Raw genomic sequence first — 20,718 nt, 5'->3', positions numbered from 1 at the left:
CTCTCAGAGGTTGAAAATTAAAAACAGTGGCTCTGTCTTATACGCTCAGGAATTCATAATAGGTTCATAGCAGTATAAGAATCTAGGATGGATATCTCCCTGAAATCTTATCCTCAAAATTAGTATTGAGGAAGTACCTACTCCATGCCAAAGTATCCCATTAGATGCTAGAGATATCCATGTAACGCTGGCTCAGAGCCTAGAAAAGTTTTTTCTAGTTGCAGAAACATAGCCTAGGAGAAGTCAAGTAATGATTTTACCCTCTAGCTTTCGTGCTTACTTCTATTTATTGGCTTATCAGATCCAAAAGATTGAGCCCATCTGAAATGGGTTTGTAAACAGAAGATCCCCATAAGGAATTAAATAAGCTGTGCTATGGAATTTCTAACCCTAAATCAGAGTAAGGCCACTTATAGAGAAGTTGCCCTTCATGACCAGGAAGTCAAGCTGAAAATAAATTTAAACTGGAAGACACAAACTAGTTGGAGTGATCTGTGTTCCAAAGAGCTTTCTGAACAAAGTGAAAAATATTTTGGAGAGGAGGTCACAACCTTATATACTATAGAATCATATCTTGCAGTGACTAGTAATGAACACATGACCAGCAGAGAAATACTAAGTGGTGCACATGTGAGATGAGCAGTAGTACAGTAGGAAGACTAACACTACACATGCTCTACAAGAACAAGGCTTAGGAGGAGTAGGAGGGACAGGAGTATTGGAGCTGTGACTTGCCTTTCCACACATGGGGCTTAATCATATACATCCTTCCTCCTCACTATGTATTCATGGGTTTATAAGGGAAATACTTTATTGCTACTTTTTATCACACTATTTCATTAACTTCCTTTAATTGTTATATTTGACTGACATTAAAAATAGCACAGCTAAACACATGTGAACTGTGGTTTTGAGTGGATATGGATCTACAAAGCACTTTGTCTAGGGGACCCAATATGTGAATTGGGAGGTTCCCCCAGATATGGTGCTACATACATATGAGAAACAACAGAGGCCTTGCCTCTGAGAAGCTTACAATATAATGAAGGGATCATTCAAGGATTTAGCAGACCCTAGTTGGGCATTCACTGACTTCTCTGGAGCAGCCACTTCAGAATTCTCCAGGACTCATCACCTTATTTAATAAATCACCTCCCCCGCCACCCCAAGAACAAAATTAAATAGTAATCTTCAAGGGTCACTTTTACTCTCTAGAGAGAGGAGAAAATACCTAGGGTTCACTGTTGCCTATGAAGCCTCATGACATTTTTAAATGAATATTTTGAATTTCTTAAAGTATAGTCAAAGGTCATTGCTAGCATTAAGTTTCTAGGAGCTGATATTATTTTCTTTGTTGGACACCCAGGGAATTTGAGAATAAGAGACATTAAGCTTTAAAGTGCCTTTCCTCTGCCCACATGTAGAATTCTCTAAAAAGTTAGGTGGTTCTGATCAGCTGAGGTGGCAAGAAATTGTGGCTAAGAAATCTCAGCTTAACTTTCATTGCATAGTCTTTGTTAAAACTGACAGTGTCAGTCTTCAAATTTGAATTATCAGTTAGTCTGAGAATTCTATATGAGGAGTAAAGTCCTAATCATTTTACTCAGTGCAGAAAGATGATGGAATTTTGGTAATCCGTATGTAGGATTAAAGTAGATGGAGCACTGAGGAACATTCCAGGAAAGCTGAGCCTTAATGTACACCTTTTTATTTTCTTGGAATTAAAATACTTTATAAACATTTGTTTTTAGAAAAACTTAATCTTCTAAGAGCAAAGGAGTAAATAGATGAATGACTTGGAGGGATAATAATTATTAGGTCAGCAGTTTAGTGTGGTGGAATTGATCAAATTCTATTACTTCCTGCTTTAAAGCCAATAAATAACTAGCATTCACAGAATGCTCCATGGGTACTAAGCACAATACTGGGTTGAACTGGCTTTGGGCAAAATAGCAAGACAGAAAAATTTTCTTTTGCTACTAATATCACCATCCTCTTAAAATTCCCAATGGAAATTTCCCACCTGGACCTGCTTTCTTTTGTCCATGTCTTTTATCCCCCCTCACCCCTCTCTGATTTGAGGGACGAGATTTCAGGGAGATACTCATCCTATATTCTTTAGTCACATTCCATATGTCCCATTCCTTATTCCTTACTATGCCACAGCAGAATAATACCAGCCAAGGTGACAAGCTTAAATTGCTCTAATGAATTAATGAGTTAACCCCTCTCTGGGATTTGTAGTTTAGTGTCCCTGATTCTCCCGGATGAAAATGGCCCCTCTTCTTTCTGAAGTCTCTTATTTTTTGGATCATGCACTTTTTTAATAGGCCTTCACGCTTCCTTTTATTGGCTGTATATATTATCTCCTCTATTAAATATAAGTTTCTTGAGTTCATGGACTAGCTTTTACTAATCTTTATATCTCCCACAGTTGTTAATACTCAATAGTTTAAAATTTTAATTCTATAAGTATTTATTAAGTACATTTTATGTGAAAGACACCATGCTGGGCTCTTGAGCTACGATGAAGGAAATAAAATTGTCCTTGCCCTCCAGAAGCTTACTTTATCACACTCAATAAATATTTATTAGGGAGACATAATATTGTAAAGGAATAGCACTGGACAGGCATTCAATGGATGAGTATGAGTCCTACTTTTGAAGCCTGATAGTTCTGTATCTACTTGCAAGTCTCTTCAAATTTCTGAGTCTCAGTTTTCTCATGATAACCTGACAGCATAGAGTTGTTGTAAGGGTCAAATGAGATAATGCATGTAAAGCATTTTGTAAATCTTAAATGCTAGGAAAATGCCAGCTATTATAATTTGTGGAATAAACACATAATAATGAAATTTTAGGCAGGTGGAGCTTTGGCATCCCTCAAATAAAACCACATAGGTACAATTCTGCTAAGCATACTGTTAAAGCTACCCCCCAATACTTACATTACAGCATTAAAGCTGGCTTTATATATATCTTAACATTTTATATTGTATAAGCATAATAGGTGTGGCATTCCCTAAAATGTTGTGGGTTATTTTATGATTCTAAGCTTATGTGTCCAAAATAAAATAATTATAGTCTCTCCCTTTAAGGCCATAAATAATTGGTTGTTAAAACAGCTGAATTTAAACCACATAACTCAACATTACATTTAAAAATAATACATATGAAGAAAGCATTTAAAAATAAGTCTATTTTTTTCACTAATCATTAATTGACACCAATCATAGCTTAATTTAACCCTATTTTCTTCAGATGCCGATAAATTGTTACTTCCTAGTGACGAAAATGTTCATTTTCTTTGACCCAGAGATTCGCTGCCAGGTGTATCTATCTTTATCTCTAGCTCTAGCTCTAGCTCTAGCTCTAGCTCTAGCTCTAGCTCTCTAGCTCTATGTCTATGTCTATCTTTATCTCTGTTAGTTCTGTCAATCAGGGCTGCCAACCAATTAGCTTAGAGCTGTGTGTGTGTGTGTGTGTGTGTGTGTGTGTGTGTGTGTGTGTGTGTGTGTGTATGGCCCTGTTTCCTGTTTCACAAGAGGCTTCTGGGAGGAGGAAGGGGCAAGGGCTCTCTTTTTCTCCTAGGACCTCAGTTTAAGTGGAGCTGAGATGCTGGCTCCCTGAGTTAGATAGATGAAGGAATCTTGGCCTCTTTCTCTCTGATCACTAGATCCTAATGCACCTTAATAAATGCTTAAAAGTCTAAATGCTAAAACTCTTGCTAAAGCTTCTAATTTATAGCAACCACTCATTAGATTTTTAGATAGTCTAGCTAGAATTTTAGCCCCTTACAGATGGCAACCTTACAGAGGCTAGTATAATATTTTGGGATTTCAGACCATTTTGACCAAAAGCTGCTTCTTGACTGCCAGCACTTTCTTTTAGTCAGAGACATAGATGATATACGTGTACCCTCTTTATGCTGTTAGAGCCAATCAAAAGGGGCAAAATTAGTCGACTATTCTTTTTTCTTTTTATTTATTCATTCACCACCAATCATTTAACACTCCTTATAGTCTAGGAAGTTCTATGTCAGTTGCCCCTCTTTCACTTTTTTTCATATGGTAGAAATTAGGAGAGAACCTAGATTGATTGATTTCTGAGTTCAATGCCTCTTGAGACAAAACAAAGAGTGTATCTTGTTGTGTACATGTTATCTCTCCTCACAGAATGTAAACTCCTTGAGGGCAGGGGCTGTTTCTTGTTTATCTTTGTATTACCAGTGTCTAGCACAGTGCTTTGCACACACATGCTTGCTGCTTAATACAAACCTTTAATTCTTAGAATGTAAAAAGATACAATAATAATAATAGATAACACATACCTTATGATTGCAAAATATTCACAGGCTATGTTAAGTGTTCTTGGCCCTACAACTGAATAATTTCTGATATTTATGAAGTTCTCTGAGGTTTACAAAGGGCTTCAAGTAATGTTATTCCATTTGATCCTCACAACTGCTGGACTATGAGCTATGGACCATGAGCAGTATTAATGCCTTTTTGTAGATGAAGGAACCAGGGAACTCAGGAGAGAATTTTTTTCTAAATGCATTGCTTTTTCTAGTACTTTTTTCTAGTACTAGGTTGCACCTTAGTCCTCAACTATTTTTAGCAATTGTCAGCTCTGATCTTTCTGAATTTTACCTCTTCTTTATACTTATGTTGCTGCAGATTAATATTGCAGTGGATACAATAATAAAATAGCAAGATATTGTGGTAATAATGATAATAGCTAACATTTATATAGCCCTTGAAGGGTTTTCAAAGTGCTTTACATACATTATCTCATCTTATCCTCTCATCAATCCTGTGAAGTAGGTGCTACTATCATCAACCCCCCTCCATTTTATACAGGAGGAAACTGAGGCTGAGAAAGGTTAAATTGCTTGCCCAGGGTTCCATATCGATTTAGTGTCTGCAACAGGCTTCAAGCACAAGTCTTCATTATCATAGATTGAGCCCCCTATGTGCCCTGCCATATCGTTGTTGTTCAGTTGCTTTCAGTTGTGTCTGACTCTTCATGACCCCATCTGGGGTTTTCTTGGCAAAGATACTGGAGTGGTTGCCATCTCCTTCTCCAGCTCATTTTTACAGATGAGGAAACTGAGGCAAACAGGGTTAGGTGACTTGTCTAGGGTCATATAATTTGTAAGTGTCTGAGGCCAGATTTGAACTCAGGAACATGAGTCTTCTTGACTCCAGGACCAGCACTCTATCCACTGTGCCACCTGTACCCAAAAAGTTCAAATGCCCTTTGTATGATAGACATTTATTTCATTCCTACCTAAAGATAACTGCTCTTTTTTCTAATTCCCTGGAAACTCTCACTACTCCATTTCAACAAGTTGTTTATCTGTTTCATTTTAGTGAGCTGCTCAGCTATGACAGGGCTACTGGGGAAAACCTTCTATTCTGCCTTACTCCCATGCACCCTGAATTGATGGACTGGATAATAATACTTAATACGTTGTGTGCTACATCTGCTTCTTGCCTGTGGAATCATCATCTATGAATGAGAAACAGCTACAGTTGCTAAGCTATTAGAAGGGGAAAAACACACTATCATGTTGTAAAAACAGCAAAGTGCATCCCAAAGTCATTTGAGAAGGATTCAGAGATTAATTTTTTGTATTAATCTTTCTGACATGAATTCTGATGGTGGGAGCTCCATCCCATTTCTGATTTTTTTATTGTCAGGGCACAAAGCTTCTGAAAGCTGACTACAAAGTACATGGTGCCAAAGTCACTCATATTGGGATCGCACTCTGGAAATTGCATGAGGGTTTAAAATAATAGTGAAAAAAGTACTGGTGTGTGAAGGCTCTCAAAGTACTTTGCAAATAAGCAAAGAGTAGGAAAATTCATAGGAAGTAGGAAGAAGACTGAGAGCTCTTTCTGCATTACAATTATCAGGTCATCTTAAGACTAACTTGAGAGGTAGCTAGATGGTGAAGTAGAACACTGACCCTGGAGTCAGGGGGACCTGAGTTCAAATCTGATCTCAGACACTTACTGACCTTAGATAAGTCACTTAAATCCAATTGTCTCAAAAAAAAAAAAAGAGAGAGACTTGCAATGAGAAAATGTGCATATGCTGGTTTGTTAGTTACAATGGGTTGACATTTTACCTAGCTACAAAAAGGAGGCAGATTTTACTCATTCTTTAAGTGGATTAGTGGCAGAGTAGGACTTGGAATTCCCTGTACTTGGAATCAAGGATATATGAGTTCAAATCCAGCCTTAGAAATTTCTGAAATGTGTGACCCTGGGCAGTTCACTTAAATTCTCTATCTCAATTTCCTTATCTCTAAAAGGGGAACAAAAGAGGTGGCACCTACCTCTCAGAGTTGTTGGGAGGATTAAATATGCATGTTGTTTAGTTGTTTCAGTTGGGTCTGACTCTTTGTGATCTCTTTTGGGGTTTTCTTGGCAAATATATTGGAGTGGCTTGTCATTTCCTTCTCTAGCTTATTTTACAAATGAGGAAACTGAGGCAAAGTTAAGCCACTTTCCCAGGATCACGCAGCTAATGTGACCTGAAGCCACATTTGACCTCAGAAAGATGAATCTTCCTGACTCCAGGCCAGGTGTTCTATCCAATAGGCCACCCACCTGTGATGCTTTGCAAAAAAAGTGTTCCATATATGTTTTACATTCACTAATGTATGTATTTATGTATGTATGTGTATGTGTGTATATATATATATATATATATGGATGGATGGGTAGGTGGGTGGATGGGTAGGTGAATGGATAAATGGATGGATGGATGGATGACCCTGTGGCCAGACAAGGGGTAGCATTAGATTGTTAGGTCTTTGAAGGTAAGGGCTATCTTTTGCCTCTGTATCCCCAGCACTTAGAACAATTTCTAGCACACAGTAGGCACTTAATAAATGTTTGCTGACTGACTGATGGATAGAGAGCTTATCTCTAAGTCTAAAAGACCTGAATTTAAGTTCCACTTCTGAGATGTGCTGACTATATGGTTCTGAGTAAATAATTTAACTTTTCGGTGTCCCAAGAGACTCTCTAAAGTGTAAGTTGCCAACCATTTGCTGACTTATATCATGAGAAGAATGTATTTTATTTTTTTTTAACTAGGAACTATCTACATTGATAAAACCATAGGTCCAGATTAAAAAAAACATCCAAAACTAATCAATACCAGGTACTCTGACAGGTACTGGGAATACAAAGATACAAACAAGACATTTCTTGCTCTAAAGGAGATTACATTCTATTGGGTGGAAGCAAGATGTACATAGATAAGTCAATGCAAAATGCACTCCCATAAATAGGCCATAACATAGCAAGCAAGGAATTATATAGAAGTGGTATAAAAGACAACATCAAAGAAATGGAGACATGTGGTTAGAGTAGCCCACGTGCTTGGCAAAATAATTCCTTAGCATGTTGGGTGGACCCTCTCTGGGGAATTGATGGGAAGATAGGATGATTCACACAGGATGGGCAGGCCTAGACTGTTATGATCTGATTGCTGGGTGGCACAGTAGATAGAATATTTGACCTGGACTCAGGAAGACCTGAGTTCAAATCTAGCCTCAGACACTTACTAGGTGTGTGGCCACAGGCAAGTCACTTAACCTCTATTTGCCTCAGTTCCCTCATCTATAAATAGGGATAATAATATCACCTACCTCCCACTTAACACAGTGCCTGGCTCATAGTAAGTGCTCTATAAATATGCTGATGAAATATCTACACTGACTATTCTATTCTATATAAAGTTGGAGTGGTAGTTTTCTCTGGGATTGTCTATCACCTTGGCTCATTCTTCCAAGTCCTGACCTTTAGCTGCTCACAGCAGTGAAAATGAAGTAAGCTTTCATAGGTTAGATAAGCACTCCCAAAGGCTTTAGAGAGCGAGCAAGTAGCAAGCTCATGCTCCCAAGAGTCTATCACACAACACAGCAAAGGAGTTTTTAAAATCATTTTCTGTTTTCCTGCTTGTCCGTGCAGTGGCATCATATCCTTTCCTCTTGACTTTTCAGGAAACTGGCAGATGACTTATGGATGTCATGAAAAACCCATATAATAAAAATATTCAGTTTCCTTTGATTACACCTATATGCTGATAAGTATGAAACAGAGCCATGTGACAGAAAATGTGAGTCTATGTAGGCATTACCAATACATAAGAACAGAAAACAAATCATGAGATCCTAAGAGAAAGCTCAGATAGAGACCAAACAACCCTTAATAATGATACTTTACACCGCGGAGAAGCTTGCAATTTCCTCCCAAAGGATACTGTTCATGATCTCATTTGTTTCTCATGACATCTCAGTGAGGGGCTAAGGAAAATATTATTAACCCCATTTTACAAATGGGGTTTATACAAATTTGGGCACAGTTGGGGCCAGATTGAGATCTTGTGATACCTTTTGGGTGCTCTTTTCCTGTGGAATAGATCATTTTGAGGACAGGGAATATAATGGTAAAGGCAGCTAGATGGTGAAGTGGATAGAGCACTGGGCCAGGAATCAGGAAGGCATGTTCCTTACTTCAGTTCTGGCCTCACACACTTACTAGCTGTGTGACCCAGGGGCAAGTCACTTAACTGTTTGCCTCAGATCCTCATCTGTAAAATAAGCTGGAGAAGGAAATGGCAAACCAATTCACTATCTTTGGCAAATGGAGTCACAAAGAGTCACAGATGACTGAAACTATTCAATGACAACAACAAATATAATGGTTTCTTTTGACTTTGTATCCACGGTGCCCAGAACATTGCTTTATTTAAAGTAGACACTTGATAAAAGCTTGTTAGAAGAAAACCATGATGACAAAACACCCAAATGACCCCCAAACACCTCATTGATATTGTCTTGATACCATGGAAGCTAACATAAGTGGCATTCATTTAGAGTTTCAGAGTTTGTAAAGTATTTTTATGTACATGACATCATTTGAGCCTCAGAACAACTAGATGAGGGATGTAGTCTCAAGTGCTGCCATCCCCATTTTTAACATGAATGTTAAAATGTTCAGTCATTTCAGTTGTGTCTGACTCTTCATGTCCCCTTTTGGAGTTTTCTTGGCAAAGATACTGGAGTGGTTTGCCATTTCTTTCTGCAGTTTATTTTACAAATGAGGAAACTGAGGCACACAGGATGCAGTGACTTGCCCAGAGTCACATGACCAGCAAGTGTCTTAGGCCTGATTTGAACTCAGGTTCTCCCGACTCCAGGGCTGGCGCTCTACTAACATGAGTAAATAGACTTAGAGATTAAGTGACTTCCCCATAGTTACATAGCTAATAAGTTTTACCAGAGGCAAGTTTTAAACTCAAGTCTTGATGGCTTCAAGTTTAACCCTCTCTCCACTATGATATGCTGCCTCTAAATTGATAATGAGATAAATAGTCTGGCATAGGAGGGCCCAGAAGTCATCTAACCTTGACAACTATGAGATCATTTTTTAAAAACTCTTCTATCCAGACTGGTTTTTGGTAGTGTGAGAAAATCCTCCATCAATTTTGTGGTCATCCTAGTCTCTATGAATTTCCTGATTTTTCATTATCCACCAGGAGATGAGGACAAGAGCGATTTAAAATGTACACTAAAACAGGATTTCCTTAGAATAGAATTATGATTTGATTAAATTTCCTGCAGTAAATAATCTGTCATTTAAAACAGCCTTTCCAGGGGACAATTCGAAGCCAAAATCTAAATGGAAATTGTCACAAGCCATTTCCATAGATATGCAACCTCATTTGGCCTTGTGGTCCCCAACTGGGGCTACTCAATTTTAATTCTAACAGGCTTTTGAGCACATTTGCGGGGGCACTGAGGAATTTGTATTTCCTGTTAGACTTCTCACCTATTATTGGTCCTGGCATTGGAAAATCATTAGCAAGCATCTAGCAAGAAGAAAATCGATGCTGTTGGTGTGAGGCCTGACATTACAAGCTCACAGTTTTATCAGCCTTTTCAGGCCAAGGAATATGAAAGATGAAACATAGCCAATCCTTGAACTATAGAGGAATTCCCAGGGCAATCTCAGAGAGAATGAAGACTTGGAGCAACCTTCAGAGAGCAGCAGCAATCATGCCATTGAGGCCCAAACCCAGACTGAGTTTTTTTAATAGAAATTTTATGGACTACTTGTCTGTTTCCAGCAGGTACTCAAGGCTGGTATTTCTTCATCTCCTCTCTTGCTCCAACCTTTTCATCCCTAAATGGAAAACTGCTGAAGTGGTTCATTGGGCCAGGGTAGGGGAGAAGATAAAGTGTGCAATATGGAGTGGGGAAGACTTGAGTTCAGATTTTGTCTGTGATACTTACCAGCTGTGTGACCATGGATAACCTATTTGACCTTGGTTTCCTCATTTGTAAAATGATGCCAGTAATATTTACACTACTTGTGTCACAGAGCTAGTGTAAGGCTCAAAAGAAATAAAATATAAAGGCACAAATATTATTAAAGCCCTATGCTTTTTGTGCTTTCAGGGGAGGGAATATTGCATGACAAAAGTAACTGTTGTACATGTGAATGGAACAAAAAATTCATTATATTTCCTCCACCAGAGTGGTTTTATCTGAACCCTAATACAGTAAACTCTATGAGAACAGAAACCATGTCACATGTAAATGGTCTAGCATCCCCAATACTATCACAATTATTCTCAATACAGTAGGCACTTAATAAGTGTTTATGGAATTAAACCGAATCTCTAGATTTGGTTCTAGACAAATCTGGCCACTGAAGGAAAAAGAATGTTCAATATTAGTAATCCCAGGATCTCTGAACTGGATTTAGATTAGTCCTAAACTCCCTAGGACAGAAGAGATTAGCTTTGATTTGTTCCTTCTCCCATTCCCTGGTCAGAAAGAGTATTATTATTTGCAGTTGAATTCATCCCTATACCCCTGACGTGACACAATAGATCTCAGGGTCTGCTGAACAGTGGACTGAATTCTTAGAGTTTTATTCACTACATCTGTCTCCCTGTGATTTTTCTGGATAGAACAGGATACAGAGGAAGCAGTCTTCCTCCTATCAGAGGCTATTTCTAATCATTACATGGCAATGGTGCAATGTCTAGAGAGGGGGTAAACAATGTTGAAAGAAGTCGCCAGCTCTACTTGAGCACCAAATTTTCTACTTCTTTTCAATGCTGTGTGGCACACTCACTTTGTTCCTCCTGTCACTGCAGACATTTGACACTGGACATAAATGATTCACCATTGGGAGGCAAAGCAAAATCCCAACGCTTACATCAGGTTAACTGAAGCATGTCTGGTAGGGAAGGGCATCTATTTTGCTACTCAAATTTATTTGGTTTATTCTAGTTGATATGTCTTGATAATAACTTCAGTAGAGTCATAATTCTTTAAGCACCATTACAAATATTTCATGAAAAATACTGAACAAGCAACAGCACAGTAAGTTCAAAGGAAAATGGAAGGAACCAGCTGTGCATGAGGGAGATTATGAGCTCAAGTGGAAAAACACATAGATGTGGTGACATTCACAATAGTGCCAAACTAGATCTTGCTTGTGCCTGCTAAGAGGTTAGATCAGGATAGCTACCCCCTGGGTAGTAGGTAGTACCCTCTGGCTACTTCCAGAGGCTCCCTTTCTTTCCTATGCCAAACCAGATCTGTCTCATGCTTGTCACAAATAAATTGCACCTTTGCTTTCTGTTTGGACTCCTGCTGCTCATGCCTATCATGTGGCAGGCTTCCTGATGACTCAGAGGACACAACACTGCCGTACAACACCTTGAGAGACAACTTTGAACCTTCTAATCACCTGCCTTCCACAGTGGACCTGTCCTAATCCACTTATTGCCTGCCTAGGCAATTATTCCCCAATGATAAACGTAGTCTTATCCACCATCACTCCCCCTGTTCCAGTAATATTGAACTTCCATTTGCCAAAGAGTAGATCCCCTTCCAGACCCAGTTTTCCTCTCCTTTACTCTCATCCTCCTCAGTCCCAAGGCCCTGATTTCCCACTTCAGATCTCCCTGTTCCCTTCTTATGTGTCCTGTCCTCTCTATGCCTGATCCATAATTAACAAAGTTCCCTTCATTGTAAACCTTCTCTTTCAGACCTTCCATCTTCTAGCACTCCTTCTAGATAACTCTGAATCTCTGGCCTGCCTTACCAATAGACTTTTTTGCATAACTCTCTATTCATGGTTCACTGAGGGAAAGTAGATGCTCCTCCTTGCTACTTCCAGACTCTCTCTCTACCATCATCACTCAGTAACATCTCACACAGATAGTAAGTATCAAGTGTCTGAGGCTGGATTTGAACTCAGGTCCTCCTGAATCCAGTGCTTTATCCACTGAGCCACCTAGTTGCCCCAGTAACATCTCTTTTGAAGTCCACACCATCCAAATTTTATTACCCGATCCAGATTCTGCTGGCAGTTAACTACTGACTGTCATACCATTCTTTTTCCTTCCTCCATGAGTTCAGTGCCTAGTTGACAGTGTTCTTTTTGATTCCAGCTCCTGTCCTCATACTAGAAGCTTTCAATATACATTGAATGCCCTGAATACCCTAATTTTTTATTTTCTCAATCAGCTATTCAACCTCAGTAAAACTATGATCCCGACATCACCAATATGTGTTTCACTCCCATCAACCCCAAAATTCCTTTATTTGATCATTCCACATCATTCTATACTCTTTATAATCCCTGATTCTATTCTTCATCTTTACTGTGAACACCAACATATCTATCCCTTATAAGTTTCCCAGGTCACCTTCCCTTATCTGGCTACATTTTCTTCTCTTCTCAATCTTGACCCTTTGGTGAACCAGTTCAGCTCTACAATATCCTTTATTCCTAAATTTTTTGCCCCTTTGTCCAAGTGCTTATCACATTTTTCTAAGCCCCAACCCTATATTTCTCTTACTATCTACCTCCTTTGCTCTTAACATATGATGCTGCTAGAAGAAATAATGAAACTATACTAAACAGGTAAACTACAATTATGTTATCTAATCTCAACTGGGCCCTTACTACAAGGCAATCATTTTCCTTCTCCCTAATTGGTCATCTATCAAGAAACTTAGAGACCTTAAACTAGCAGAAGTGAAAAACAATCCTTAAACTTTAGACACTGAAACCAAATATTCCAGAAATGAAAAACAATCCCTGTTTCCAGGAATGCGATGTTGCCAAGACCAGGGGTCAAATAGACCCTGGGATATTTAGAGACATTTCTTTCTATGATGTAAATATTGGTAAGCACATCAAAGTCTGCAAGGAACACAGATGATATGCAAGTTCCATACTTGCATGTCAGCAAGATGTGTACATCACCTAACCCCTAAATGCCCCCTCCTAATTCCCCCTCCCAGGTAGTTTTTGCAACTCATTACTCTTGGCACAAAGCCTTCTTTGTCTGAAACTGTCTATGTGGTCAACTCTCCTTCCATTCAAAGAGACAGTCACGACTCTCTCCTGGTCATGTATTCTTCTCTCCTAATAAATCTCTCCATTTTACAGGATTTGCTGTGAGTCTGCCAATTCTTTGGATGCACCAGTTCCCCCCCTCCAGCTCCCATGTCATAATGACTGTCCTAAATCTTCCTTTTTATTCTTAAATCTCCCATGGAACCCCTTCTACCCACTCTCATAGGTAAGGACTTCACTTCTAGGTTCATCAAAAAAAAAATTGTGACCATTCACCAAGACTCTCTTCTTCTCTTTTCTCCATTTTCTATCCCCCTGACATCACCATTCACTATCTCTCACTTTATTTCAATCTCCAATAATGAGGTAGTTCTTCTCTTTGCCAAATTCGACCCCACCAACTTTGATCCCATTCATTCTCATCTTTTCAAGAATATTGCTTTCAGGGGCAGCTAGGTGGCACAGTGAATAGAGCACTGGCCCTGGATTCAAGAGGACCTGAGTTCAAATCCAGCCTCAGACACTTGACACTTAGTAACTCTATGACCCTGTACAAGTCACTTAACCATCATTGCCCCCCACCAAAAAGAATATTGCTTTCAATATTATCCTTGTACTTGCTCAGTCTCTCTCTCATTCTCTCTCTCTCTCTCTCTCTCTCTCTCTCTCTCTCTCCCCCACTTTCTTCCTATCTTCTGTCTACTCCCCTGCTGCATGCTCATGTGACTTCAATCTTTAAAAAACTATCTTCATTTGATCTCACAATTCCCTCTATTTTTCTTCTTTTATGACTCAATGATAGGAGAAAGTCATCTACACTTAGTGTTTCCAGTGCCTCTCCTTTCATTCTCTCCTAAACACTCTGCAGTTTAGATTTCAATGAATTTTACTCAATTAAAACTGGCCTCTCCAAAGTTACAAATACTATCTTAATTGCCAAATTTGAAACTCTTTTCTCAAGCAGTCAATTGACAAGCATTCATCAAATGCCTATGAGTCAGGCACCGTGCTAAATTCTGTGGATGCAAAAAAAGGCAAAAGAGGATTTCTCTCAAGGTTTTCATCTTGACCTCTCTGTAGCAGTTGCCATTTGAGTACTTTCTCATTTTCATATCACTTTTTTCTTGCTGACTCTGAACTCTTCTATTATTGTTAAGGGCAACACTCTCTAGTCACTCAGGTTCATCACCTCAGAGTCATCCTTGACCTTTTAATCTTTTATTCACCTCATATATCTACTTGTTATTTCCCTTTAATACAGCTTCCCTATCTTCTCATACCCTTCCCACCCTTCTTCAGGCCCTCTGCTTCTCTTACCTCAGTTCTTTCTTTCTTTTTTGTGGGGTAGGGTGGTGCAATGAGGGTTAAGTGACTTGCCCAGGGTCACACAGCTAATAAGTGTTAAGTGTCTGAAACTGGATTTGAACTCAGCTACTCCTGAATCCAGGGCTGGTGCTTTATCCACTGTGCCACCTAACTGCCTTCATCACTTATTTCAATGGCCTAACTGCCTCATCTCTCCCCACTTAAATTCATCTTCCACACAGCTACCAAAGCAAATTTTTCTTTTTTTTAAATAAACATTTTTATTTCAAGTTTTGAGTTCCAAATTCTATTTCTCCCTCCCTCTCTCCCCTCCCCTTTCCCTGAGAAGCTAAGCAATCAGATATAAGTTATACATGTACAATTATGTAAAACACAAAAGTAATTTTTCTAAAACATAGGTCTGCCCATGACATCCCCTACTCAAATAATCTTCAGTGACTCCCTGTTACCTTTAAGATCAAAGGCCAACTACTTTGGCATTTAAAGATTTTTCCAGCCTGACTTATTATGTCTCTTCATTCAATCTATGGTCCAATCACATTTGCCTACTATCAGAGGTGTGAAGGAACCAGCTACTACTGGCTTCCAGATTGTTACAATTTCAGCGTGAGTATTTACACCTTGGGCAGCTAGGTGGTACAGTGGATAGTGCTGAGTCTGGACTCAGGAAGAGCTGAGTTCAAATCTGGCTTCAGACACTTCCTATCTTGTGACCCTGGGAAAGTCACATAATATGTTTGCCTCATCTGTAAAAGGAGCTGGAGAAGGAAGTGGCAAACCACTCCAGTATCTTTTTTTTTTTTTTTAGTGAGGCAATTAGGGTTAAGTGACTTGCCCAGGGTCACACAGCTAGTGAATGTTAAGTGTTTGAGGCTGGATTTGAACTCAGGTACTCTTTACTCCAGGGCCAGTGCTCTATCCACTGCACCATCTAGCTGCCCCACTCCAGTATCTTTGCCAAGAAAATCCATGAAATGGGTCAGACATGGCTGAAACAATTGAACAACAGCAACAATAAGATTTATGCTTTGGAAATGGGCAAACACTACAAATCAAGGCTTGACTTAATTGTTTTGTGATTGTCTAGACTTAAGAAAGTGATGGAGAAAGTGCAAATACAGTAGATCAAACTTAGATGTTAGGTGTTTTGTATATTTCTACCTATGATGCTCCTTTTCATGCCTCCATACTTCTGTACTACTTGTCCCCAAGATTGGAATGCTCTCTCTTCTTATATAACCTCTGATAATCCCTTGTTTCCTTTAAGACATCTCAAACTTTCTGTGGGAGAATTTTCCTGGCCCCTCAGCCCCTGGTGCCCCTTACTCTGTGTTGTGTGTCTGTCTCCTCTGTATGAAACAATTTACATACAGGTCATCTCCTCCTCTAGAATGTAAGCTTCTTAATGAGAGACTCCTTTTGCTTTTTATTTCTGTCCTCAGAGCTTAGCAAAGTACCTGGCAGAAAATAAGCTTTACTGAAGGTTTGTTGATTGATTGAGCAAAAGAAATCACCACATAAGGCAGAGGGAAAGAGGAAACCTCTTTACATATCTGGAACCAGAGTCATGAGTAGGAAGTCTTTCTCCTTGGGGCAAATTCAATGGGAAGGTGGAAGTTGGTTTGCTGGGTACAAAGAATAGTTGAACATTGTAGTCATTCTGACAAAGGGGGAGCATATCTACAAAAAGTCCAGACCATGTTCTTCAAACCCTGGAAAGGAGGTAGATGGGAATGACTATAGTGGACAGTAGTCCCCACAGGAGGGAAATCTCAGTTTTGAGACCTAGAAGTGGCAGCTCAGGGCCAGTGATGGCACATGGAGAGTCAGGCATATTATGTGGAGTTGTGAAGGACTGCCGGAGGAGAAAGTACACTATGTTGCCAGGTTAGCATCTGGGAGAAAGCACCATTCACCCCAACCACATCAGAATTTGGTCCAGAGTCCTATTCACTTACCAATTCCTTCTTCTTCATGCACTCCATGAGTATTATGAAAAGATGCTGAGCTTGAGTTCGAGTATAGGTGAATGTTTTCTGGATGGTAACTAGCAACTGGTCCCTCAAAGATTCATTAATGAGGCTGAAAAAAAGAAACACCATTAAAACATATATACAACATGTGCTCAGCAGCCAATTCATGGCCATGAATAAAGAGTTAGAAGATTAGCTGCTTTTTTAAGGCTATAGAAGGGTGAAAATATAGATTTGGTGGGAAATGTAAACTCATGGAGTGAAAAACAATGGGCTGCCTTTGAAGCAACAATTTTTCACCTCTGAGATTTGATTTCAAGTCCGGTCTGTCTGTGGGTTGACAGAAAACCATTTTAAGCTTCCAGCTATGAGGATTTCTACATGAAAGAAAGCATGGGGATTTTCCATTCAGATTTTGATTTCAGCTGGGATCTCTGCTTGAGCTGAACATGCCAATGTGCCAGCTGGGCTAGGGAAGCTTGGTTTTTTTGAAAGTCACAATGTTTATGTCTAATAAGAATGCTTTGGTGATGGGTTATTATTGCATAAAATTGTTTAAATGAAGAACAAAGGTGTTTGTCAGTCAGGCCCTTGGCAAGATTATTTACAGAGGTTTTTAATGAGCTCTATAAGTTCTTTTAAAAATAACTTTCAATTTAATTTATTTCCTTTCTGATTCTGTGTATTTTATGCATTAAAAATATTTTGAAACGAAGGATAGTCTTCACTCGAATGCCAAAGGGGCCACAACACAAAAAAAGTTAAGAACTCCTGATTTAGAAGGATGGTTGACTTGGTTTCCATTCCCTCCTCTGTCTTTTCTATGTGACTTCATCAACATGCTCCTCACCCCTCCAGGTATCCAACACCCTTTCTTTAGGCTTTTAGAGCTCCCAGGAAAAGGTTCTAAAAAAGTAATTTAGACTATCATGGGAATTTGACCAATATCCAGTTCTCCCTGAAGTATTTGCATTTTAAGCTTTATCTCTAATTATGAAATAGAATGACAGGTCTTCCCCCCGCCCCAACATGGTACAGAAGATGAAACAGCCGGCCCCTCCAAGACAGAAGCCCTATGATGACCCTTGAACTCCAAAAGGGCTGGGCAAAGGGCAAAGGCAGAAAAAGACACTAAGAAACTTCTGGTTCAGACAGCCAAGGACTTTTGGAAAAATACCCCAAAGATAAGCAAGCTTGATCGCTATGCTATCAAGTTTCCCTTGGTCTCTGGGTCTACCATGAAATAGACTCAGGACACCACGACCCTGGTATACATTATGGATATCAAGGCCAACAAATATCAGATCAAGCAGACTGAGAAAGCGGCATATGACATAGAGGTGGTCAAAGTCATCACCTTGGTGCAGACAAGGACTATGTCTGACTTCCTCCTGACTCGGATACTTTGGAAGTTTAGAACAAAACTGGAATCACCAAAACTATGGCTCGTGATGGACTTTTACTGAATATCTGGAAATAAGAATCTGGTCCATGTGATGGTTTCCTACCATTTGGTTTGTCAAATATTCTTTCTTTCTTTTTTAAGGGCTGCTGCACATGAAGGTGGAAACATACTATCCAACCAACACTTAATTTACAAACTATAAAATAGCATCCTGGCAGTTTTCCTATCAATTCTGCCATCAGGTTGCTGCCTAGAAGCAGCATGGATGTAGAGATAGAAACTTGGATTGGGTTTCTTGAGTTTCTTGAGAGCCGACACTTTTTTCTTTTCATTTCTTAGTATCCCCAGTGCTTAGCACAATGACTTGGTACTATGTTGGTGCTTAATAAATGCTTGTTGATTGACTGGCAAATTGCTTAACCTTACCTAGCCCCAGTTTCCTTATCTGTCAAATGGGGATGAGTAGAGTATTATAGTATATAAAGATTTTGCTTCAGAGTATAGGAAAAATTAAATTTAAAACCTACCTATGACACATATTGACCGTATGACCCTGGGCAAGTCACTGGGTCTTTGTTTCTTCATCACTGAAATAAGGAGGTTGGCCTCTGGGGTTCCTTTCAACTCAAGATTTATGATCTTATGAGCTTTGTATCAAATTTATAATTATATGGATTTATGATTAAAGTTATTCAGATTTTGAATCTAAACGACTCCAGAGAACTTTGTACCTATATTGTCATACTTTTATGAAATATTTCTGACTAACCTGTTAGAATAGCCATTTCTGCATGCAGATTTTTTTATTTTTACTCTCTCCAAATTTATTTTCCTTTATCTTCCTACTTAACCGTGAAAGTGACACAACGATAGATCCTTCAGAGACCTCCGAAAAAATGTAATTCCGCCTCCAAACTCAGCAGATGGGGAACCTGAAGCCCATGGCAGATGTAGGACTACAGCACAAGTGCCCTGACTCCTATCCTCATGCCCTTCCTATAAACAATAACCATTGCTTGGCATTTCTGTCTTCGTAAAACAACAGATTGTGAAGTTCAAAACAAAGCTACCAAAGGTGGCTCAATGGATAGAGTCCTAGGCCTGGAGTCAGGAAGACCTGAGTTCACTTTGTCTTAATATGTGATCCTAGACAAGTCACTTAACCTCTGTCTGCCTCAGTTTCCTCAACTGTAAAATGGGAATAATAGTGCCTCGTAGTTATTGTGATGGTTAAGTGAGATAATATTTGTAATTAGCACTCAGCACAATGCCTGGCATCCAGTGGGTGATATCTAAATGCTTATTCTCTCCCTTCCTCTATATTCCCTTCTCTTCTCCCAAAGTCACTCATCGATTTCAGAGAGAGACTCTATTAAATAATCTCCTGATTATACAAGCAACATGCCACCCTTTGAGATGAGAGTTTTCAAGGGCAAATTAGTGGACTCCATGATGCCACAGGTATACTTTTCCTGGTACAGACTGACAGTGATACCAGTACTGAGGACACAACCTTCATCACTGTACTTTGGACTTGCAGCTGAACAGGTTGAGTCTGCTGTTTAAGGGCATCAGAAGAGGTCCAGAGACTAGAATGGTCATGGTCTGACCACTGAGCCATCAGTGAAGCACTTAATCAATTCAACCAGGCCCTTGTTTTTGTCAGATGTATCAAAGGTTAAGCTCAGAAATGAACACTAGTCAACAGTGATTCTTTTCTACATATTTCCTTCCCTCTCCTTGTATGGAACATTATATTTAACCTACGTGTCAAGACAATCTCTATCACTCAGGATAGGGACAGAACAAAATTTTACAGGCTGAAGGTCATTCTTAGTGTTGATTCTTCAAAACAAAGCAGAACTAGAAAGGGCTGTAGAAACCAACACCCTAATTTGACGGATGAGGAAACTGGGGACTAGTGAGCAAGTGATTTGTCCTCAACAACAACAATGTGTGTATACATACACACACATACACAGATATATATGTGTGTACACATACATTTCTATAAATATCTATAAATATCTTCTTATATAGATACCTATATCTATATGTATATTTGTATATCAATTATATTAATATACAATATTAACATTAATTGATTCTATTAATATACACATATATATTAAACTCTTGTGTTTCTAGATAACATTAAACTTTTTATATTATATTGCATTATAGTATATTATTATTTGGGGGCAGCTAGGTGGTACATGGATAGAGTACAGGGCCTGGAGTCAGGAAGACCTGAGTTCAAATCTGACCTTAGACACTTACTAGTTGTGTGACCCTGGGCAAGTCACTTCAGCCTATATCCCTCAATTTCCTCATCTGGAAAAGAAGCAGGAGAAGTAAATGGCAAACCACTCCAGTATTTTTGCCAAGGAAACGTTAAAAGGGGTGACAAGCAGTTGGACGTGATTGAAAAGACTGAACAACAGCATTATTATTTTAGCAGAGGATCAGGATAGGGAATGGACTTGTGATTTCATTGATGTAAGGAATAAATATATAAAAGAAAGGAAACAATAAGGAATCCCCAGATGAAGGAACTCCATTTTAGCAATGCAGGCTGGAATCTTGTATTCAATTTATAGTCTTA

General features: G+C 39.1%; 1 protein-coding gene across 11 annotated transcripts in view; it reads right to left on the bottom strand.

Annotated features, from left to right (window-relative positions):
- TRPM3 (transient receptor potential cation channel subfamily M member 3) overlaps window positions 1–20,718 on the bottom strand; it is a 1,147,313-nt gene that overhangs the window by 210,865 nt on the left and 915,730 nt on the right. For all 11 annotated transcript variants that reach the window (XM_043978969.1, XM_043979003.1, XM_043979047.1 and 8 more), the window contains exon 8: window positions 16,694–16,817. In XM_043978969.1, the coding sequence (XP_043834904.1) occupies window positions 16,694–16,817 (124 nt within the window). The remainder of the gene's footprint in view (window positions 1–16,693; window positions 16,818–20,718) is intronic.

This window comes from Dromiciops gliroides, chromosome 1 (assembly GCF_019393635.1).
Source record: "Dromiciops gliroides isolate mDroGli1 chromosome 1, mDroGli1.pri, whole genome shotgun sequence".
NCBI lineage: Eukaryota > Metazoa > Chordata > Mammalia > Microbiotheria > Microbiotheriidae > Dromiciops > Dromiciops gliroides.
This window is presented reverse-complemented; position numbering and strand designations above follow the sequence as displayed.